This window comes from Callorhinchus milii, unplaced genomic scaffold, assembly GCF_018977255.1.
Source record: "Callorhinchus milii isolate IMCB2004 unplaced genomic scaffold, IMCB_Cmil_1.0 Scaffold8, whole genome shotgun sequence".
NCBI classification, from domain to species: domain Eukaryota; kingdom Metazoa; phylum Chordata; class Chondrichthyes; order Chimaeriformes; family Callorhinchidae; genus Callorhinchus; species Callorhinchus milii.
Window position 1 is genome coordinate 4,125,776 of NW_024704749.1, and position 24,328 is coordinate 4,150,103.

A 24,328-nucleotide genomic window follows, 5' to 3' on the forward strand; every position below is an offset into this window, starting at 1 on the left:
CAGTAGCTTTAACAAGCAAATCTTGTTGTGAACAAACAACATACATTAAGTTTGCTGTGGAGGCAGATAAAGTAGGCAGAACTACAAGGTGACTGAAAGAGTCAATAAAAAAGAAAACACAAGTTTATTTCAAAGCATCTCCCGAAATATTGAATCGAAGAAAACTAACTGCCGTGATGGAATGTGGGTTAAAAGAAAATCAGTTTTGACTATGCAAGTCCTCATCTATATTGGGATCTCGGTGAATACCGAGGGGAGCTTCTGCTACGATAAGGAGAATAACGACCTCTTGAAAGAGACCTTGATCTTGATCGGCTGTAACTGGAACTTCTGGGTTTGTCTGCACGCACTCGAATATAAGCTGTTTCTCCCTGTAAGAGAAATGGTCACCGTTAATGCTATGAACACTGCATGCGCGCGCGCACACACAATCTATGGAATACACAGAAAGTAATGAGTACAATAATAATACTTGAATTTGATATAGTGCCTTATGGCTTTGGGCTGTCACAAGGCGCTTCACGTAATATATTGTAGTGAATTGAGAATTGAAATGCAGCAGCTAATTGTGCACAGCAGTGTCTCACAAATAGTCGTGGATTGATTGAATACTTTTTGTGGGGGCGAGGGGGAGGGTTATTATCCACGGAAAGCGACCCGCCAATCGACTAACAACCGGGTTCCTAATTACTGCAAGGCAAACAGGTGTGTGGGAGTAAGGAAACTTGCCTCAGGTTTTGTCCCGCCCAGGAATCAAACCCGGGTCCTCATGCTTGTGAGCTGAGGGCGCTAACCACTACTCTATAGGACCCCAACACAGAACTAAATGAATAGTACAAGCAAGATTCCAGTATTTTAATGTCAATTTTTCCTTTACAGCTGTTTTATAGACAGACAGCAAGTAATCCATTATACCAAAATAACATTTTGCAGAATGAATTTGTAGCAATTTTCACTAAATAAAATGTATAATCTTGATGACTTCCACTAGGTTACACTCCTTTCTGTCCATGGCAAATAGATAAACTATGACCGTAAAAAGTATTTTCTCCCGCTCCCACCCCCTCCATCTAAAATATAGCTGGTATAAACAGGTAAGTGTATTGTCACAGAAATCCAACCAGTCCAGAGGGACCTGTCCGATTATAGTCTAGTGAAATACAGTAAAACTTGCACAAGTATTATCTTTATAAATCGTACAACAACATTACATTTGTATGGCGCCTTTCAAGTCAGGAGGGTGTCCCAAGACGCTGGACACTCAGTGTTTCAGACCTGAGCTGGGGGTCGGGATCAGGGAGGGTGGAGGGTAATTGAAGGCACGGTCGAAGAGCAGAGTTTGAGACGGGTTTTGAAGGAGGCAAAGATGGGCGAGGTGGTGGAACCGCGGGATGGAGTTCCAGAGGATGGGGGAAAAGAATGGCTGAAGGCCTTGAAGCAGGCCGGAGCCACCTGAGCAGAGGGAGCAGGCAGGTTGGAGGTCACAGAGGTATAATCGCCAAAGTCTATATTCACCCAAGTCCTATTCAGTTTCCGATCAAAACCACTTAAGAGTTCTTTGTACTTGTATTAATCACCTCCCAATGCCGCTCCCCTATCCTCCATTACCCCTGCACTTACAGGCTGCACTGAACCGCAGGAAAAATAGTCCTGACCCATCGCCACATGCGCACCTACCGGCTGCATTGAATTACGCACACATAGTGTAGATTATTGATTAAATCGGATTTTATACGATTTATAGTTTGCCTGAATTTGGACTTCGCTCAAGTCATATTAAATGTTAGGGTCCCAACTGATACGACTTATGCAAGTTTTACTGTACAAATGAAACAACAGGAGCCAATCTCCATATACTACACACAGCTTCCTTTGACAGTCATTCTTTAACAGTCTGCCTGTGCTACCAGAGAGTAGAAGAGGAGATCAATACTTTTCCAGAATCACACTTGAGCTAAAGTAGTGAAGATGTTGGAATTGCTCTAGGAAGTTACCTTAACAGAGATCCTGTAAAGCAAAAATAATCCATATACTGTAGTAGACCCTACTGTAACTGATCCTCCAAGCTAGTTTCGGGATGTGATGTGCCTGATAAAACAATCTGTTTATAAATAAAGCCAAAATATTTGTCCCATATACCAACAGCCAAGGTATTTTGCTGAATACCTCAACACACTCTCTATTGTAACATAGTCCCCTTCTGCCTGGCTGGAGGATTGGGTGGAACAAAAGTTCCTTTTTGAGATTTTATGTGGGGCAGAATTTAAGACACCATTTGAGGTAAAAATATATTACTCGCCGCAGGAGATAATGCATTTAATGTTTACTAACCAAACCTTAGCCACAGGCTAAAGGCATCATTGTGATAATACTGAGCCATACAGACCAGAAGGCTACAAGTTCCAATCCTCGTCTGCGCTGAGGCTGTGAACATTGTTAAGGTGAGTTGGAAACGGGAAAGAGGCAAAAAAAAAAGGCAAAGTAGAAACTTCAAGACGACGGAGGTCAAACTGAACGGTGTCCACCACCAGATGAGCAACTTATAATTTCTCATTAATTTTACTTGGTCACTCTAGCTAGACTACTGTAAATAGGTCAATTTAATATAACACAGCACTCCTTTACTGTACAAGCCCTGCCCCAAATACTCTCCTGAAGCTGCAGCAAGCATTAAAAAAGCCATCTGCCAACTCGCCAATCACTCTAGGATATCTCCACTTGATATAGCGCCTTAACACAACGTTGAGACCTCTCAAAGTGCTTCACAGAATATACTGTAAAGTGAACTGACTTTGTATTTGGTGGGGGAAACGCGGCAGCCAATTGCGCACAACAGTGTCCCACAAACGGTCGTGGATTGAGTCACCAAATTATTATTATTATTCATGATGAACGCGGTTTTACTTTACTCTTTACGCAAGTGTCCAAATATTCACCTATTCTGGAAGCCAGTAATACAAGAATTTGAAGGGCTCCCGGGCTGTCTGTGAACTGCTCGGGCTTTTCCCATAAAGGAAGTGAGTGCAGGGACAACAGAAGAAGCTTCTTAGCCATCCGTGTGTTGTGATGAAGTGGAAGGGTCCCAGATCTTTTTCACGAAACAGCTGTGGACAGTCCTTTGGAGTATCTCAGCCATAGATTAAATTACGTGCAGTCTGAGCCTGACAGGATCAATTGCAGGAGAACTGGATCTCCTCTGTAGCATACTGGCTGCAGTGGGGGGAGGCAAAAGAAATAGTCAAATGTAAACTCACAGACAATGTTAGGGTTCTAGACTCTTGTGTGCTTTTCCCTACGTAGGACATAGGAATCTAGACTTATGGCTCTGTACTCAACCACCTTTGTAAAAAAAAATTATCTTGCTATTTTTTCTCTTCCCTTCCTCATCTTGGCTTCTACTGTGTAAAACACTTCCACTCGAGCTGCTCACCCTCTGATAACTCGACCGAATGACCATTCATCACGTGTGCCTTGCCAGTGAGGGTTGGTAGAATACTCAACTGCAGGGCATCAAGCCAAGCTCAATGCTGTTGCCATGAGTCCATCTCCAGCATTGGCGACTCCTTACAGATCAGGAGCAAGAACCATGACAAGCACGATGAGGCCATTCACTTCACCAGTGTGTGACTAGTTAACGCAGCACAGATTAGGAGCAAACACTGCATCTTCACAGTCTGTATGGATTTTCTACCACTGGGTAAGGTTACTGAGCCGTTGGGGGAATTTCGTCAGCTTTTTTGGGAGAGGGTGAAAGGAGGGAATTTTGCTCACAAAACAGTAATCCACATTACAGTATATCCTGTGAAACGCTTTGAGACGTCTCGATGACATGATAAGGTGCTATATCAAATGCAAGGATTATTATTCAAGGAGAACAAGGCACATCAAGGACCAGCGAGCATTAAAGCCTGACTACATTTATATTATCTGTATTGTTCAATCATTCACTAAGTTATGAAGGAAACAACAAATTTGGATATATATAACAGTTTAAAATGACTTTCACAATTTCCTTTATTGAGATAGGATTTACAAAAACAAGTTGGGCTGCAAGAGATAATGCGGTTGTGGAGGTTAGACAGTGAATTAGATCAGAGTGACTGAGGTTTTCACAGATCCATTAGAAAGATGGCAGCCCAGAGGAAAACAATACAATATATTTATAATCTGGATACCTCTGAAAAGTAGGTCAGCGTCTTTATGTGATGCAATAAAAAAGTTTGCAAGAAATTCATCCCGACCTTTACACTCCATATTTCCTTTCAATTTCTTCACTTTGCCTCTAATCTTACAATACTTCAGCTTCCTATTAAACCATCGAGGTTTAGCGTTTAAAGCCTGACAGACAATTGAAGTGAACTGACAGGAAATCAGGGAGCTGACAACCTCAAGGCTCTCGATCACAAAATGATTTGCTCCATTTTGAGGAAGGAATGTTTGAAGTGTTGATAGGAAAGCTAGTTGCATCAATGTAGTCTAAATGCAGGAGGAAATAATAATACTTGTATTTGATATATCACCTTATCACATCATTGAGACGTCTCAAAGCACTTCATGGAATCTGAAGTGAATTAACTAGATTTTGTGAGTGAAACGCGGCAGCCAATTGCGCACAGCAGTATCCCACAAACAGTCGTGGAAATCAAATCAGTTCTGTACTCAAAAATGGTCTCTGCAACTTCTTGAGCAGTTAATCGGACCACTTTTAACTAGAGTGGGTCTTTGCTAACTTTAAAAAAGAACTGGCATTTGCCTCTGATTAGCAGAGGTGTTTGTATATACTTGGTCAGAATTCATGCTGGTGGATAATTGAGATTCCACAGTGATACCAAATTTCTTTAACTTACAGGATCAATTACAATTACCCTGGCTGATAGCACAGACTATGGATCACATCGGAGACCACAGAACACTCTTGATCACTCTCGCTATTTTAAAATTTGGATCACACGACATTCCCCAAGAACCCACATCATTCAAACTAATATAGACTTATTTTCACAGTTGAGATGATCTGAAACGTGAAATCATCCATTATCCTTTCTTCCAAGGAGTACAACCCTCTGTACATTTAACAAACAGTATCCACATGTGGTTTCACTAATGGGTGATGGAGAGCAAGTAACATTTCCTTGGAGTTGTACTCTTGACATCTACCCTGAAGACATCATCCTAGAAAATGTTTCCCCAACATAGCGACGATATTTTTACATTAACTACTGCAAAACACTATTTTGAAAAATATTTTTCCTTTCCTAATTATCTTGCAATAGCTACTTTCATCACAAATATATTTGCATAGGTACAGATCAGCCATGATCCTACAGAATGGCAGAACAGGCTCGAGGGGCTGAATGGCCTACTCCTGTTTTTGTTTCCATGATGTTAAGAGACCAATCATACAATATGTTTCGTCGACCAAAGTTCCACTTACCGAAACACTAGTTTCTTTTAACCTCGAGTAAATTAAAAGCAAAAGACTGTACATCATTCACTGCGGAGGCAACACTGTTCAGATTTTGCGAAAGGTTCAATGTTTCAAAACTTGATACCCATGACCCCACCCGACAAGCCGCGGGAATTGTGCAAGACAAGAGAGAATGAACTAACCTCGTGAGAGCGGAATTTTGTATCGTCGAGCTTCCGCACCGCGTAGTCCATGTCCTCCTTGCGGAGGAACTCCACCACTCCCGTACCGTCTCCCAAAACATCTGCGTAGCAAACGTCGCCAGCTTCTCGCATGTGATCTTTCAAATCTTGCCAGCTGCCGGAGGAAGGTAGCCCTACGCAGCAAAACAACACAGCAAAATGAGATGTGACAGTATTTCTACGCAAATGTAGAAATAATCACATTCTCACCCTTTGAGTCAATAATATTTCACTTGAAATTATATTATGCTCGTTTTCAGAAGAGGATGTGTGTACCCAGTCCAAATGAAGCGTCTGCCTCAACTGATGACAATTTCCACTGTTGAACCATTTCTATCCATTCCCATAATAATTATGATCCTTGCATTCGATATAGCGTCTTCTCATGTTGTTGAGATGTCTCAAAGAGCTGCACAGAATATATCAAAAGAGAATTGACTGTGTAATTTGTGGGCAAAATGGGGCAGCTAATTGCCACAACAATGTCCCACAAACAGTCATGGATTGAGTGATTTATTTTTGGAAGGATTATTAGCCCCAGAAAACGATCCACTAATTGACTAACAACCAGATTCCTACCTACTGTTTTCACCCCACTTGGGAATCAAACCCAGGTATTCTCGCTCGCAAAGCGAACACCCTAACCACTACACTACAGGACTCCACGAAAATGTCTTGAGTTATTTTCCCTTAAATTAAATCAGCCCAATTCGCCTTGTATATTATAACATGGAGTACACAAGTGAGTTCACTGCTGAGTGAACATTTTGAATGAAACACCTGCATTGGGTGATTCTCAGTAATGTGCATTCCCTATCTGGTTGAGTCAGCTCTTGTTCCTACTTTCCATTATGAACAAGGCAAGAGAAAATAATTTGTGAACAGAAAAATAAGAAAATTAACAGGATCAGGTATGAAGAAAAATCTCAATACAGATTAGAAAGCTAAGAGAACCAATTAAAATCTGAAGAAATCAGGATTGAAAATTGACTGGAATAGCACCGTATACTTTATATATTCTGTAACTCCATGCTTAAGTGCTCTGAGACACTACCCTGCGTGGAGGGCGCAATGTAAGTGCAAGTTGTTGTTGTTGTAATGCTTCCATAGATTCTTAAATCTGATTTTTCTTTGTTCCAAGTGGCTAAATGTATTCTCTATGTAGAATAACTTGGCGTATTCAAGGAGTATTGTGTGTTAATGTGCTGATCCTTATTCTGCTGCAGAAATACAGGTCTGATAACAGTTCACTGAATGGATATGAGCAATATTTGATGGTTTGTCCCTCTTCACCCCACCCCCCTTCACAGGACAGTATAATTCTGATTTTCACAGGGTTTCAAAGACCAGTCTATTTCAATTAGTTAAAGACCTTTTTTCTTCTCAGCTCTTGGTTAGCATAAAAGTCAATATCAGAAATGAGCAAGATAAAACCATTAATTACTGTAGTATCTTAACATTTTAAAGCCTCTACCACCTTCCCGTCCATGGTATAACCAACACCTGGGGTTTCATATGCATTGGGCAAGTCAACTGCTCATTTCTCAAATTCTATAAAGCAACGATACTAATTCAAAGGATAAACTAACTTTTCCTTTCTGCTAGGACCAATCTCCAATATCCTCAGCACTTGTGTGACTCATAGGATGTAATATCTCATCCAGGCTAAGACTGCAATTGCTCTCTGCACTTGTAGATTTTCAAACTTCATAAACCAGTAGACTTCGCCTCAACTTATATGCAAACTCTTTTTTTTAAAAAAAATTCTACCTTCAGCTGCCAAGTTTTATGTGATGCAGAACGTTGGCAGGGTTAGCACGACACTGATATGACCCAGCACCAAGTCACAAGCTGTTTTTTTTCTATTTTTTATACAGTGTACAATTGTATTGAAATATTAAGGCAGTAAAAGTCATGACATACAAGAGGATGGATATGGAATGGGAAAGAAAGGTGGAACTGGTTCATTCTATAAGTGAAGATGACATTGACTCCCCTGAGAGATGGACCTACAGTTTAGGATGAATACAAGCTACTAAGCCGATGTCCTTCTTTATAAATGGGCAAGTTGAGGAAAAATTGGTGAAGGTTAAGCAAAAGCAATATCAATTGCTTTCAAGGTTTCTCTTTGGTCAATTGGGTGTTTGACACGTGCGGAAACCCATCATCATGTTTAACAGTATCCAATCCAGAAAGAATGTGAGTCTGATCCATTTGCTTCAACAGTTGCAGGTCTTGAGGACACGTTTCAATTAATGCTGCGTCTCAGAACAGATTGATTCATTTCATTAATCTATCTCTGGAATCTCCACATGTAGGTTGGATGCATGGGAATTCTCAGTTTGGTTTGGATACTCTTACGAATTCTGGAGGGATTATTACCCCTGGAAAGCAATCTGCCAATCGACTAATATCCAGCTTCCTACTTACTGCTAGGTAAACAGAGGCATGTGGAGTAAGGAAATTTGCCTAAGGTTTCGCACTGCCAGGGATCGTATCCAGGACCCCGAGCTTGCGAGTAGTGCACAGTAACCAGTACGCTGCAGGACTCCTACGGGAAATTTATTATTTCTTAAATGTGTGAAGTTACAGAATACATTTACCCACTGGGACCAAAGAAAAAAACGCCATTAAACATGGAATAAAACTCACCGGAGACGATAACTCTGAATTCTGATCTTCGTGCAGGAGGTCCTGGCCTTCCTCTGGATCCACCAATTCCTCCCCCGCCTCTCCCTCTCTGGAACTCCACCCGCAAACGATAGACTCCATAGTCATATCCGTTCCTCCCATACACCGCATCCTGGGCATCCCTGCCAAAGAGAGGGAAGAAGTTAGAATTATGCAGTTCAAAACTATCCATGATTTCCCACTATTTGAGGAATTTCTTCCTTACCTGTAACACAATGACTGATGTAGTTTACTCTGTTACTAACATGAATTCTTTTTATTATAATAATCCTTGCATTTGATATAGCGCTTTTCACGTCTTCTCGACATCTCAAAGCGCTTCACAGAATAGACTGTAAAGTGAATTAACCGTATATTTGTGGGCGAAACGCGGCAGCCAATTGCGCACAGCAATGTCCCACAAACAGTCGTGGATTGAAAATGACCAATTTATTATTGTTTTTGTTTTGGAGGGATTATTATTAGGTGTGTGGAGTAAGGAAACTTGCCCAAGGTTTCGCCCTCTGCCTGGAATTGAACCCAGGTGGCTCGCTTGCAAGGCACGTGCTCTAACCACTGAGCTGCAGGACTCCACAATATTATGAATACCAATATTAATAATATAATAATAATGCTTCACACACAAAATACACAGTCAATACACTTTACAATACATTTTGTGATGCCATTTGAGACGTCTCAACAATGTAATAAGGCTTAATATCAAATGCAAGGAATACTTTTATTATTATACAATTCTAAAGTCAATCTGCTTGTGAGATATTTTATAGGAGCAAACTCACATCAGGAAGACATGCAGTACAGAATACAACAATAGGATTGTGAAGATTACAGCTGCAACACACAACAGCATGCACATTAGTAAATTATGCAACAGACTGGAAGAAGTATTGATAGACTTAGCAGAACTGGGCTGACTCGTCTGGTAGGCACCATCACAGTATGAGAGAAATTTGGCCAATGACTCTAGCACATGATTTTCTATTTCTTAAGAGCTGTTCCATTAGGATCCCCGTTCAAATTGTTACCAGCATCACTAAAAGAAAAAAAACTATCATCTCAGGGTTGGAAGATTGGGTTCAAGCCCCAGGTCAGAACTTTGAGGTCTTACTGTAGGCAAACACACCGACATAGCACTGGGTACATCCTCCCGACGTGAAAGGCGCTCTATAAATGGAATCTTGTTGTTGTTGTTGCATTCTCAAAGACATCTTCCTTCAGATGAGATGTTAAACAAGAGGTCCTAGCCTCCTGTTCAGGTGAACAATAAGATCTCATGGTATTCTTTGAAAAGTGATGGGTGTTTCTCCCAGTGTAATGGCCAGCTGCCTGGCAAATGAAATTGGTTATTCACTTCATGGCTGTTTGTGGAACTTTGATATGTGCCTACAGACACTTTACAGAAACTGTACTTTACAGAAACTTTGTGAACCGCATTGAGACCTCCTTTCTGAGTGCTATATCAATTGCAAAGATCAATTATTGTTTAAAAAAAGAAGATAATTGCATTATACCCTTCCAAAATATTTATTATGGAGCTTGAAACGCTGTCTGTTCAGATGAACAGTTGCCTCATTTATTGAACATATTCAGTTGTAGAATCTGACAGAATGCTCCTTGCAACTACTGTAGTTATGTTGTAACTCCCAGTACATCCAGAATTATTTTTAAAGGCTGGTGGATCGGCGTTCTGTTTGCATTACATCCTACTGGGGGGTTGCTGAACCGGCTCCAAGGTGACATGTTTGGCAAAGGAACGTCATAAATCGAGCCCACCCTCTGTTTTGGACTCGATGATCCAGTTCCTGGGCCAGGCACAACCGCAACCAGGTTGGCTCACCGGCAGGAATTTGGAGGACAAACCAGTCATTCCCTCTGCAAGCTAAATTCGAACGGGTAGGGTGGTTCTAGCAGGACAAGCACCGGGAAAACTTGCCAGGTAGTGCTCTCAAAGGCAAGTTATACGGTTTCAGCTGGTCAGACTCCAGCAGTACCCAAACACATACATTGGGGTCCCCAATCCCTGACTCTTGCCAACTTGCGCAAGAGTCAACCTAATACTTCAGGGAGACAGTGCACATTCCATTGCAATAAACATCTCTCGACTTTCCATATGGAGGTGGAATGCGTGGAATTCTCAGTTTGGTTTGGATATTTTTAAGCATGGTGATGAGTTTCTGTATGTGTCAGACACCCGGCTGACAAAAAAAAACAGAACAGTGTAACAAGAGGGAAGCACTCCTCCCAACTGACGTGGGGAAACCCAAGTGCTGTCAGTTCTTGTCTCCCCATGACTGATGGATGTTTTGTTATAGTTTCAATATTTGCTGTATCAATGACCTACAAGCTCCATGACACAGTGTTTTGGGGTCTGCACTTGCAATTGTAATGTTTCAAGATGGCCAACAGTTGTGGAAAATGTAACAGCAACCTCACATCATCATATGATACAGTAAAATACTATATCACTAATTTTTTGGGGGTGTTAAAATTATTTTGTTACCAAGACAACGTTAACAATGAAGGACTCAGCTTTTGTCTCCAAAATGTGTCACTTTCACTGCTTTAAGCTACATCACTCTCTGACAAGAGAAGGTAAATATTGTAGACAATTCGGTTGAATGCTTCCACCAAGGTCAATCGTAATCAAAATACCAGAAGGGGTAAAACCGGAGTTCGGACTGTGATGCCCTCCACCTCTCAAAAATCAATCACGCGAGGAAACATGTACTCACATTCACTGTAAAAACTTATTTTACTTCTGTTTGCAGATTTTCCAATTTAGTCCTCATCCAAAGTGTGTCAATGCTTTAAAATGAACGTTTATGACTGAAGGGAAGTTCAGTGGCATTCATACTTTACGTGTTATGTGTGACCTTGTTGCTGCGACTTTAAGCCCTCCAGGACGCTACCCAGAGTATAGCGTCAGAAAGGCTGGAGGCCCATCCGCCGATGGTGGAGTTGGTAATGTTTTAGATGATTACAGAGATAGGGAGAAGCAAGATAAGTTTTTTGGGGAGTGTCAGCAGCCGGGTGTGTGACACGCGCGGAAACCCATCACCATGCTTGAGTATCCAAACAAAACCGAAAATCCCACCCACCCAACCTACACACAGAAATTCCAGCTATATTTTTGTAATGGTATGTGCACTCTCTCCCTGGAGGGACATATCCTGCTTACCTAATTCCAAAAAGCAAAGGTTGGCAAGAGCCAAGACTTGTAGTGAAAACATGCCAATTCCGTTTTAAGAAGGGAGCATAGAGGATGGGAATCCTCTCCCCCAAAGGGGGAAGAGGTCTTGCTTTGCTAGATCAGTGACCCAATAACTCATCCTTTCTCAACTTCATCAACTGAATCAGTAGAGAAGATTCTGCGCACTAATTTTTCAGTTTAACTCCACTAAATATACAACTAATGCAACTTAAAATTTAAAACACAATATAGCAAAATATTCTGGCAATTACACTGCTGGCCTCAGCAGGGCCAAGTTGGGAATTCAACGTGGTGAGGGTGATAAAGAGATCAGCCGGGGGTTTTCATCCCTGATCTCACGCCATCATAAGGGGGGTGGGGAGGGATTTCCTCCACCCCCCTTTTCAGTTCAACTGGCAAACTGTAACACAATAAACAATGCAGAATGATCAATTTCATAGCAGTGGTGCCCAACCATAACCTGAGAAAGGGGGCGGTAAATGAGGAGGAGGAGGAAGAGCAAGGCGGGTGAGATAGAAAAGAAAATGGGGGGGGGGGGGAGAAGGTGGACGGAGGAAGGGAAACGATAGTGGAGGAAGAGAGAAAGGGGAGCGGACGGGGCAGGGAGAGAAGGGGGGGCAAAGAGGGGGAAACAAGCAGGGGCAGAGAAGAAAATGGCAGCTGGGGGAAGAGAAAAGAAAATGGCCATGGGGGAGAGAAGAGGGAGTCGGGTATGGGGGTGGTGGTACAGAGGAGGGAGATGTGGACGAATGAGGAGATGGGGACGCAAGAACTAAGGGGGGACGACGACTGTGAACGGGGGGCGTATGGGAGAGAAAGATGGGGAACCACGGGCGGGGAGGAGACTGGGAACCAAGGAGAGGTGTGGGGGGAGATGAAGTGACTGGGAGCCAAGGTTGGGGGAGAGGGTGAGGTGAAGTGACTGGGAACCAAAGTGGGGGGGTGGGAGAAGAAAGTGGGAACCAAGGGGGCGGGAGGAGAGAGAGACTGGGAACCATGAGAAGGTGGGGGTTGGGGGGGGGGGGAGAGAGACTGGTAACCAGTTGTGGGGGGGAGGGAGGGAGAAGAGAGACTGGGAACTGAGTGGGAGGGGGAAGGAGCACGGCAGGACTGGGAATGAAGTCGGGATTCCAGAGCCGCCCCACCGGCTCTCTTCAAAGCGGCTTTTGCTCGTGATCCGATTACTGACTGAGAGAGAAGAGAGAAGAGAGAAGAGAGAGAGAGAGAGAGCGCTGGGAAAGCCGGACCGGACCGGGCCTTGCCGTGTGCTGGACTCGGGACAAGCCTGGGAGCACAGTAACCCCCCCCCCCCCCCCCCCCCCCCGGGCTGCTCACCTCGGGTCCTCAAACTCCACGAAGGCGAAGGGCGCGATGCCGCGGTTGTTCTTCAGGTCGATGTCCCTGATCTTGCCGTACTTGTAGAAGATGTCCTCGATGTCGCGGATCCGCACGTCGGTCGGCAAGTTGCCCACGTAAATGCGACTCTCGCCGCTGCCGCCGCCGCCGCCTCCGCCGCCCCCGCCGCCGCCGCCGCTGGAGCCTCCCCACCGGTAGTTTCCCGACATCTTCTTCCCTTCCTTCCCGCCCGTCAGAGAGAGAGACCTGCAAACAAAGGGGGTACGAAAAAAAAATAAACCTCGGCGCCCGATTCCCCCTGAGGCCTGGTCCGGCCCGCGGACCTCCCGTACCTCAGGTAAGGGGAGAGTAGAGCAGCCCCCGCCGGGCCCCGGCCACTCGCTGCCTGACTGACTGACTTACCCCGCGCCTCCCGGCCGCTCGCGCTGACAGGCCCCGCGTCTCCGAGCAGCAGCTTCCCGCCGCCCGCCCGGGGCATTGTGGGAAAGGCGCCGCCTTAACCCTCTCGGCGCCACGTCCCTCACACCTCATTCACCAGAACTGACCCCCCCCCCACACACACAAACAACACACACACCACCCCCACACCCCAACTGGCCCTACCTACCACTGTCAGTGGCAATCATCACTACCAACTGACCCCCCCCCCCCCACACACACACACACACACACTCCCCCTCCCCATCAATAGCAAGCGGTCGTCATCGTAACAATCCTTTGCGTTTGATACCAGTCTCGAGACCCCTCCTCATCGACCGCGCTGTGGGTCACCCTCCCACTCTACCCTCCACGTTCCCAACCACCAGCTCGGGTGCGGGTCCCCAACTGTCCAGCCCATTGGGACGTCCTCCTGGCGCGAAAGCCACGCCGCAAGTGCATTTTGTTGTCGTCGTCGATGCAGCGTCTTATCGCGTCACTGAGACGTCTCAAAGCGCTTCACAGGATATTACTGTAAAGTGGCTTGGACTGGTGTGTGTTTTCTGGGCGAAACGCGGCAGCCAGTTCTACACACAGCAACGTCCCACAAACAGCCGTCAAGTCAATGACAACACAACAACAACAAGATTCCATTTATAAAGCGCCTTTCACGTCAGGAGGACGTCCCAAAGCGCTGCACAGTTGGGTCATGACCCGAGCAGGGGGGAAATGGTCAGGGTGAGGGGAGGGAAGGGAGGGAGCGAGGAGGGGGAAGAGAGTCGAGAGGGGAGCTGAAGGCACGGTCAAAGAAACAAACTGAGCAAGAACAATAAACTTCTAAAACAGACCAATGACCAATTTTATTTCAGGGATTTGGTGGTCAGGGCATCGCGAGAAACTCCCTTCTCTTTTCAAATAGTGCTGTGGGAATCTTAACGTCCACCTGAACAGGCAGGCGGGACCTCAATTCAACATCCCATCTGAAGCACGATATATCTTTTTAAAACTTTTAAATCACCACAATTGCCGATGCTGGCAGTACTGGAGAAGCTTGTTAGATTAGTGGAGGTATTTCTCTGATGAGCGTATCTGTTTTAGAAGTTTATTGTTCTTGCTCAGTTTGTTACTGAACTCAAGGCAGGGCAAATTTGGCCCCGGGGACACAACACCTCATCTGGGGACTGTTCCCAAAAATCGCGGATGTGTATTCACCTAACATGTAAGTGACACTCATCGCTGAAACTGGCACCATCAATAGTAGTTATTACTACTATAATTAGCACCAGAAATGTTTCCATTGGTTGGGGAGCCCAGAACCAGAGGGACACGAATATAAGATAGCAATTACGTCATCTAAAAGAATTTAGGAGGAACTATTTCATACTGAAGGTATTGAGATTGTGGTACTTGCTAGCTGTTTGTACAGATGTATTCAACAGGAAGTTTGGCCTTCCTATGAAGGAGAGTGGAATGGAAGGGTATGGGAGAGAGTGAAGACTTGTGTGGAGTATGAACACCAGCACAGACTGGTTGGACTGAGTGGCCTGCTTTTGTGCTGTACATTCTTTGTAAGCAACATAACTGGCATGAGTTATACCACTGTGACTGGCAGCATCCTTGAAACTGCAATGTAGTGTACTTCTGTAAAGCTATGTGGCAAATTTATAATAAAAGGACTGGAACAGTTTAAATATTTTCACATCTTTGATTTTATTGTACCTGACAAGTACTTAGATTTGTTTTATTTGCAGATGGTTGGAAGGGCTGTCTGTCACCTTTTTCTGAAGATCCTGCATTCACAAGACCATACACGGTGTCCAACTTTAAATTGGGTGTTTTTAATCAGCCACAGTAGAATTAATTGCTGCCCGCCACCATGTGCAGACTTATTTTTAAAGAATTCACGGGAGCTCTGAATGCTTTTGCCCACAAAATGTACAGTCACTACACTTTACAGTATGTTCTGTGAAGTACTTTGAGACTTCTCAAAGATGTGATAAGGTGCTATATTAAATGCAATGATTATTATTATGTTTTGGAACTGTGAGGAAGTGGTCTGCTGGTTTCTTCTCAGTATGGTAAACAGACTGACAGCATAGCTAATATGTTGAAGTGACTGTGTCTCAGTTAGTTTAGTAATGCAGTTATGTATTATGCAATGTGAAGGCTGCTTTATATAATTGCAAGTTCTTCTTGTAATGTCACCATGCATCTGGGTATCTGTACAGAGGAATGGAGATTTTGCACTGTCTCATAAAGCACTCGAATATTTTCTTCCTGGGAATTCTAAATGTCTGGTGGAGGAGTCAATGACCTTTCAATTCTTGCTTATGTGTATCTTGCTCTACACTGGCAGTGCATCCAACTTCTAAGACAAGTATAGAGTTGTACTTGAGGTTTCTACCACAAGTATGTGGTTAACTGTCCATTCAGTAGCACTATAAGGCCCATGTCTTGCCTTGTTGAGGGTAATGGTGTGTTCCCCTTCATCAAATATGTGGTCTTCTTCAGCAGTTTTGCCCTTCTCCATGGATATGCCAATTAGCCCCAGTAGACTTGACAGAACTGGTCAAATCTCTGGTGATGTATGAGATAGTTTTCAGTATTGGTATTTGAACCATGCACAAACAATAAATGGTTTTAATATTAGCCTAGTTGGCTTATAATAATAATCCTTGCCTTTGATAGATCCTTGTCTTACCATGTCGTCACTATGTCCCAAAGCACAATCAAACACACAATAAAATACTGTGTATTTTCTAGGCTTGGCATAATAAAATACTGTGTATTATTTAGGCTTAGTATAATAAAATACTGTATTTTCTAGGCTTGGCATAGAACCAGTAATTAGGTTATTGATCTGAAGCAAAGCAACCAATTATGGACACAGGACTGACAGTTGGAGGTATAAAATGATGATGAATGACATGGCTCTGTCTGGAGATGGTAATCAATGGAAGTCTGCCAGAGCCTGCTTTAAGCTTTCTGCTGTTCAGACTTTTTATTTAAAGAGGGTTCAGACCAAGTGCATTGTTAGCAAGTTTAACACATTTTCAGAAAACACCAGCTGATGGCCAGGTGGAGAGTACAGGAACAAAAGATAATATTCAAGTGAATGAAAGTTATTTCATTTCAACTATAGTCAGACTACTACCATTAATGAATCTAAAATGAGCAAATTTCAAGAACGGAGACCAACAGAAATGTTAAGAGTAATTGACGCCCTTTGAAATATTTAACAATATTGTTGATTCATTCTTTAATGGAACATGGTGCTGTACAAGATTTGGTAAAAGATTCAATGTTAAACAGAAAAGTACAGGCATAGATACTTTTTTGTTCCATGTGTTGCGTTCATATGGCATGTAATATACTTGGCACCTTCATACATGCAAATCCTTGAAAAATGCTGATGGCATTCATATTGTAAACAAAAATCTGTGTTGTGTGTCTTGCCAGGCTGTTTAAAACTTGGCAATAGTCACTGTGCTGTCTTCACAGAACCCCCATCTAAGTCAAAGAATAAGATATAGGATTAGGGATAAGGAAATCAGCCAGGGTTCTTGCTCCTGACAACTATTCAGAAATCTCTTTTATAATCTGGGGCAATTTGGAACATTTCCCTGACATTCATAATATTAGGAATTAAACCTGTCCATGGATGAATTTATATGACATGTGCACGATTTGTAAATATGCAAGCCAATTCATTCAAGCACATTCCAGCTTCTTCTATCTGTGTCTTTTGGTCAAGTTTGGTCAAGCTCTCAGCGATTTTTCTAGTTAGTTATGGTGACATTTATGAATACACATAACCTAGAAACAAAGTTTGCCACGCCATTTACTGGGATTAATATATTAATCTCTGTAGGATGTCCTCAAGGGAACCTGTTATTCTATGACTTAGTCAACGATATCAAAAGAGCCATAGACTTGGCAAGACAATGGCTAAACATATCTGCTGTCTATCAATGTCACAAAGAGTCCCCAGTGTAGGGGGCTCCATTATAGTAGGCAGCCATGGTCTCAAGGTCGATAGTGATACGAAACAGTTACTGTGCAGTTGGATCCTCTGCAGTTTCTTATTTAACTGTGAGGGTGTGGGTCACATCGGAGGTGAATTTGGAATCGCAGATAAAATTTGGAATGCTTGAGATTGGATTGAACCCGAGGATAGGGGGACCCAGCTAGCCCATTGCCACACATATGAGGGTGATGCTTAGTCACTAAAGTTAAGAGTAATATCCGAATGGATAGATTTCAAGATCCTCACGCTCGTTTTCAAATCCCTTCATGCCCTGGCACCACCCTACCTCTTGACCTACTTACCTTCCTCTTCGACCATGCCTACAGTCATCTTCCCCCTCCCCCTGACTCGGTGTTGTACCCCTCCACTGTCAAGTGCTCCGGGATGCTACCCTCTGTGAGGGGCACTATATAAATGCAAGTTGTTGTAATTAGGAATAAGATCCTGGAATTTGAGGCAATAACAGCCAGCGAAACCCAAATATGATTAACCAGCAAAGATGGCCCAAAGATCCACCTGGAGGGTTTCACAACCTAAAAAGAGACCATTGTGGAAAGGTAGGTGAGACATCCTAGTTTTTATCAAGGAGGAACTACATGTCATAGTCAAGGAAATGTGTTGTGCACATTAACTTTGCTGGTGGATTTTCCAGAGAATTGTAGATACTGTGAAGAAATGTGCCAGGACAAAGTGGGGAGAATGACCTATTTCTCTGCCAGGAAATAATTAATTTGGGGACGAAGGAAAAAATGTCCTATTGGAAGATTTTAATTTTCCTAACATGTTCCCAAAGGGCAGTCTATTCCCAAATGGGAACAAAGAAGGGCTGTTCTTGCTAACTTTTTCATGCAGTGTCTGACTATTACATATATTCACCTTGGTACTGAACAACACTGCCAAAATAGTTAATACTGTAACAGTTGGACAAAACCTAGAGGACAGTCTTCAATATCCTGGTTAAGGTTACATTCACTCTCAGCTCTACGTTACCCCCAGTCCTCAATACCTTCAGGAATGAGAGGCAATATGATGCAGAAAACAACAGAAAAGGTTTTATTTACATTCAAATTCATTTTCATAGGAGATATGTGTAATGTCCACTTTTTAAAATCCTGTTTTCGTTGTAGAGAATGAGTTAATATACGGCTCGCTAGGCTGAACAAACTCTACATTCCACATTATAATGGGAAATCTCATTCTCAATACAGAATGAGAAGTTCACTGGTTTTAGCGAACAGATTGTGCTAAACTTCCCTAACTAACTTGTCACTGAGATAAGTTCCAGTTTTGTTCCCCAATAAACAACAATTTGCACCTACATAGTATAGTGTCTTTCACTTCAGGACAAAGTCTCAAAGCACTTTACAAATATGGAGTGGGAGGACATTCAGCACAATGGTTGGATACTTATAATTGGTTTCAATTTCCTGTGACAGAAAAAGTGCAATATTTTGTTACTAATTGCTATTCCAGAGACTCATATTTGGTTAAAATACTCCATTCATTTTGAGTTAACTGGTTGGGGTGCTTTGTAAAGTCACACTGTTGGTCATCACCATGCACAATGAATGACCAAGCATTTGAGTTTATTCGATTATGCCCTTCTCAAAGCCTATTGAACAAAAGCCATACACACCAGAAAATTGTAGGTACAGTAGTAATCACTGCTGAAAAATATGGATATTTAGAAATTGGCTGAGAATAGGATTGGGTTTTCCTGTGATGTCCTCCACAATCAAATGGTCTGCCCATATTCACTACTCAATCAATGTATGTGACCTATGGTTTAGGAGTGGGAACCCTGACCAATATTTTTACTCTATCCCAGGAATACAGAGATCAATTACCACTCTGACTGCCATCAAGGCTGAGATCACTAACTCAGCACTACCTGGCATACCATAGTGTAGTGATTAGACCCAGTTTCGATTCCCCGGCGGGGCGAAACCTTAAGCAAGTTTCCTTACTCTGTATGCCTCTGTTTACCTAACAGTAAGTAGGAACCCGGTTGTTAATCGATTGGGGGATTGCTATCTGGGGGTACTAATCTTTCTAAAAAAATAAATTAAAAATTAATAATTTGTTCACTCAATCCACGACTGTTTGTGGGACATTGCTGTGCGCAATTGGCTGATGTGTTTCACCCCCAAAATATACAGTCATTTCACTTTAGAGTATATTCTGTGAAGTGCTTTGAGACGTCTCAACGAAGTGATAAGGTGCTATATCAAATACATGGATTATTATTATTATTATCTTTCCTGATTTCTCGAGCTCAACTGGGTAAACATGGAGAGCCATTGAAGATACCTCTGAAAGTACCACTGCGAAGAGTGTAGTGCAACAAAAAAGGAGATGGCTCGTGCTTTTTTGTGTTTTTGTTGAATTACTACTTGATTTGTTTAATGAATGAGTGCTTTTGTAATGTCAAGGAGGAATTATTTTGTCTCACAATATGAAGGAGTTGGTCTATCACTTCAAACATTAACAATGAGTTATGAGTGCAAATAAAAGGACTGCGACTAAAAAAATCAGCAGGATATGGCATGGTCGGCCATTTTGCTCACTGACCTTTGTTCTCCAGAATTTGGCGGCTTTCAGAAATTGTCGACACCAATCCAACCATTCAGCCAAAAGAACCTCAAATTACCGTTTCAACAACAATTTGCACTTATATAGTGCCCTTCAGGTGGAGTAGCGTCCAGCAGTGCTTCTCATCCATTTTGTGAAGAATGTAAATCAGCCCCGAAAGACACTCTATTATTCTTCCAAGTCCCCTTCAAATTCAGTAATATCATTAGCATATCAGCGCTTGGGACGTCCTCCCGACGTGAAAGGCGTTACACAAATGTCATTTTGTTGTTGTTGTTGTTGTAGTATTCACTATCTAAGGAAAACAGTCAAACACAATATGAAAAAAAAGCGAATTTCAAAAATTGTTCAAGGGAAAATAAAAGGGTTCGTTACCAGGGCCAGTAAAGGAATACATTTGCAGTTTGGCGATCGAGGGTCAGCATCAAGCACTCTCAGGTCATATACACCATGAGCTAGACAGAGTATGGCTTCCTCTCTGTGTTTTTTAATAACACTCCCCAGCTATAGATGAGAAAAACATCTCCTACAGTGGCATAACCGATAGCAGATTAAAAGCACCACTGTCAGTCATCAACGTGTCAGTGCAAGGTGAAGTCTTCACAGTATAAAAGAAGCATAAAATTCTCCCACAGTGCATTATCATTCCTGAGCGATAAGGTGTTCATTTCTAGCATTTAGTTTCACTGCGTAACTGATCCTAGTTTAGGTGCTGAGACTTCTACACAGGATCGATTGGAACAGTTATCTATGGTTACAGGTTCTGAGTAAGTTGTTGGTTGATAGTTCTTTTTTCAAATGATCTCTTTGGAATATTATTACTATGTTGTTGATCTCTGGTGTACTTTGGTTGTTGCAGATTTGTATTTTGTAATTCTTTTTATTCATATTTTCGTGAATTTTATTCTTTGTTTTGTACCCACTTACATAGCTGGGGTATTTTTCAGGATGATTTGGAAAGAGGGAATGTTATGATGTGCTCTTGGGAGGATAAATGGACCAAATAACATCAAATTAATTTTCTTCTATGCATTATTCCCATTTCTCGGCTGGGCTAGATCATTTGATTGCTATTCTTTCACTGTACCCTTAGTATTCAATAAAGCCTTGTATGCGTACATAAGAATTCACTCTGAGAGCTGTGAGTAAATTTATTGGGTAACTTTTTTTCAAATACAGTGCTGTATAAGTTGAAAAAACAGCAATTTCCAGAATGTGTAAACCATTCACCAAAAACAGGCAGAGATCTACTCACATTATCTAAACTAAACTGCCCTCACTGTGAGCTGACAAAGTCCTTTGCACTGTCTCAAAGAGAAAGAAAAGCAAGCTCCCCACAGAACCTAGATAGGCTGCACACACATGCCATTCATCACATTGATGGATTTAAAGTGCTCTGGGTCACAGCTGGGGTTTGTACTCTGTACTCACGTAAATATGAATATATGTTTAGTCTCATCTTTATGTCCTCCATGAACAGCTGTGACTCATAAACAAACGCAATAGATGAAAACTGAATAAAACTACCTCTGTTACTTTCACGTTCTATATCATAAATTGATGTACCCTTTAGTAATTTCAAGGCTATAATGTCATGAAGTAGTTTCATGATGGTTACAAATTGATTTGAGATTTGCTCGTGTGGTTTATTAATGTAATTTGAACTCATCAATTACATTTACTGCTTAATAATCACGCCCAACTTTTCATTGTTTTCCATATACAGTCCCTTGAGAGTAAAAGGGCTTGACTTGTAATTTTCTTGAAAAATAAAAATAAATTCCCTCTTTGTTCTTCTCTAATCAGAAGAGCTGTGATCCATATCCTGGGATATAGTTCTATAAGCACCTCTGAGCTCTCTCTTATCTAAATCCATCCTTCATCCGTGACTTTTTGACTCTGAGGAGACTGGTAAATGCAATTGAGCTTCACCTGACATTCACTTACAGACACTTTACAGCAGAGGTTACAGACAGCAATCAGGTGTTGGAACCCAAGTTGATTTACCCCCCTCCATGCATTCTGTATGTCACTCAATATTCCATATTCAATACTGCAGTCACTTCACCTCGCCCCCTCCTTAGCCTCCTTCAAGTCCCGCCTCAAGACCCTCCTCTTTGACCATGCCATCGGCCACCCCACTTCCCCTTCCCTCCCTTCTCCCCCCCTGACCCCAGCTCGGGTCTGAAATGCTGTACTCTGTCGTCCTCCTGACGTGAAAGGCGCTATACAAATGTGATCTTGTTGTTGTAACCCAGGTCTGCAGAAGCCATTTGTCGCAAGCATACTCACTTCCAATCTAAAGTCAGATAACTAAGCACCGAGTAGATTGAACAAAAAAATCCAAGTCTGTATTCATACCAGTGTCTTTATCAATTAAGTCACGAGGGAATGGGAACCAGAAATGCAGCTTTAAAGTTGATTTTGACTGTGACAAATCATTATTTGATTTTGTGGCCAACATTAATAGTGTTACCATGTTAACACTTCCAATCTAGTCCAGGCTGTTTGGGGAAATACAAGGAGGGAAACTGAGAAAAACACAAAAAGTAACTCAATCTACACTTCTTCTGTGAACACCTGGTCCAAGAATGATGTCTGCCATAAAGAGCAGTTTCTATACAAATGCGTAAAATTAATTTAAAACTTACATTCCTGAACTCTGCTACATGAATTTTAATTGATTTGCATAAAATGTTTGACATTTGCCATTTTTTTCTGTTTTGAAATGAACACAGTGGTGTATAGTGACCTCAGCACCAGGTATGTTAACAAATATCTTGATCAGTAGGCAATGTCACTGACAGTGTGAAACTGAGCAATACACACCAGAAAAATCCCAGGTTTGATAGTAAGTTAAATGTTTTTGAAATGTTCTTCACTGTGTACAAAACGTGTTTCACATTTCTACACTTTCTTCTTCTTTGCATTCTCTAATGCTTTTCAGTTTTTTTTCCAGCAAGCCTTATTTGGTAAAACGAATAAATTCAAAAGTTAAGGTACTTTAAGGGAAAAAGCATTGAAATTAAGTTTTACATATTGCTTTGGGAATAGCTGAGTTGAGATGTCACCTTGGATCCTTGATGGAAATAAGCATATTTTTGTAATGAGACTGTTGGAATGGAAACGGCAATAGATTCTCACAAAGCTGAAAGTAGATTCAACAAAACACACAAGGTTCTCATTAATTATTATGTACCTTATGAAAACTGACATTCTCTCAGTTGACAGTGGCTTACTGAGAAGAGAATCAGCAGCAAGACTAATGTACATCAGTAAATCCTGAGGTGTATTTTATAGGTTCACCATGCTCCAAACAAAGATTCTTATTTGCTGATGATTTCTTTGAATCGTCGATGTATGAAAGGATTTTGTGATCAATGTTTTTATTAGTTTGATGAAAAAAACAAGAACGAAACTGTTGAGCTCTGCATTCTGCAAAGTAAAGGACCGCAGTAAAGCATGGGTCAAAAAGATTCTGAGGTTTCAGTATCTATTGTTGATCATCATAATATTCCTTGCATTTGATATAACGCCTCATCATGTCGTTGAGACGTCTCAAAGACGTCTTCACGGAATATATTGTAAAGTGGACTGACCGCGTATCTTGTGGGCGAAACGCGGCAGCCAATTGTACCCGGCCGTGCCCCACAAACAGCGGTGGACTGAGCGACCAATTTCTTCCTCTCGCTTCTGATTGTTAACCGGAGAACCATCCTCGCCATCTGACGTAGCGCCTTATCACGTCGTCGTCGGCCCTTCACGGGATTACGTTACCGGAGAGATTCTCGGGTGTGGATGTGTTGGGCAGTCACTCTAAGTTAACTACTCGCTCCGCCAAGACTCCCACATGAAGAAACGAAGCGTACAGCCACTCGGGACAAAGGCAGGCAGGGGACAAGCCAGCAAGCCACCTGCTCAGCCCAACCTCCATTACTCAGGCTGAGGGTATGGGGAGGGCCTGTTTGGGGAGGGGTTGTTTGTGGTAGTGGTTGGTTGGTGGGTGAGGTGAGGTGGGGGGGGGGGGTGGAGGGTGAATATAAATGGCAGGTTTAAACCAAGAAGGTTTTATATCAACAAATTTGATGTCTACCCTTTATGACCTTTGCTATTTGATTTGCTCGCGTTGTGTGTGAATAGTCACCACCCCCCACAACTCCCCCCCCACCCCCACAGCCCCCCACAACTCCCCCCCCCACAGCCCCCACAACTCCCCCCCCCCACAGCCCCCCACAACCTCAACCTCGCCCCAATCTCCTCACCTCGGTGCAACAGCATCAATCTTCTCCTCATAGCGACGGCAAACACGCCGAGAGGCCACGACGACGCCAAAGGCCGAGACCGCCAAACAAACCCTGGTTGCTAGGATACAGTCTCGGGGA

General features: G+C 42.6%; 1 protein-coding gene across 2 annotated transcripts; it reads right to left on the reverse strand.

Moving 5' to 3' along the window:
- Nucleotides 1-107: 107 nt before the first annotated feature.
- Nucleotides 108-24,305, reverse strand: LOC103182193 (serine/arginine-rich splicing factor 1B). 2 transcript variants are annotated; one of them, XM_042337489.1, is made up of 5 exons: nucleotides 24,209-24,305; nucleotides 12,890-13,156; nucleotides 8,302-8,462; nucleotides 5,611-5,783; nucleotides 108-371 (listed from the first exon to the last, which is right to left on the reverse strand). In XM_042337489.1, the coding sequence occupies exons 2-5, from the start codon at nucleotides 13,117-13,119 to the stop codon at nucleotides 222-224; spliced, it is 714 nt and encodes a 237-aa protein (XP_042193423.1). In that variant the 5' UTR covers nucleotides 13,120-13,156; nucleotides 24,209-24,305; the 3' UTR covers nucleotides 108-221. The 2 variants fall into 2 exon arrangements, with proteins under 2 accessions (XP_042193423.1, XP_007897284.1); XM_007899093.2 differs by lacking the exon at nucleotides 24,209-24,305 and adding an exon at nucleotides 13,313-13,375.
- Between the last annotated feature and the right edge of the window lie 23 nt (nucleotides 24,306-24,328).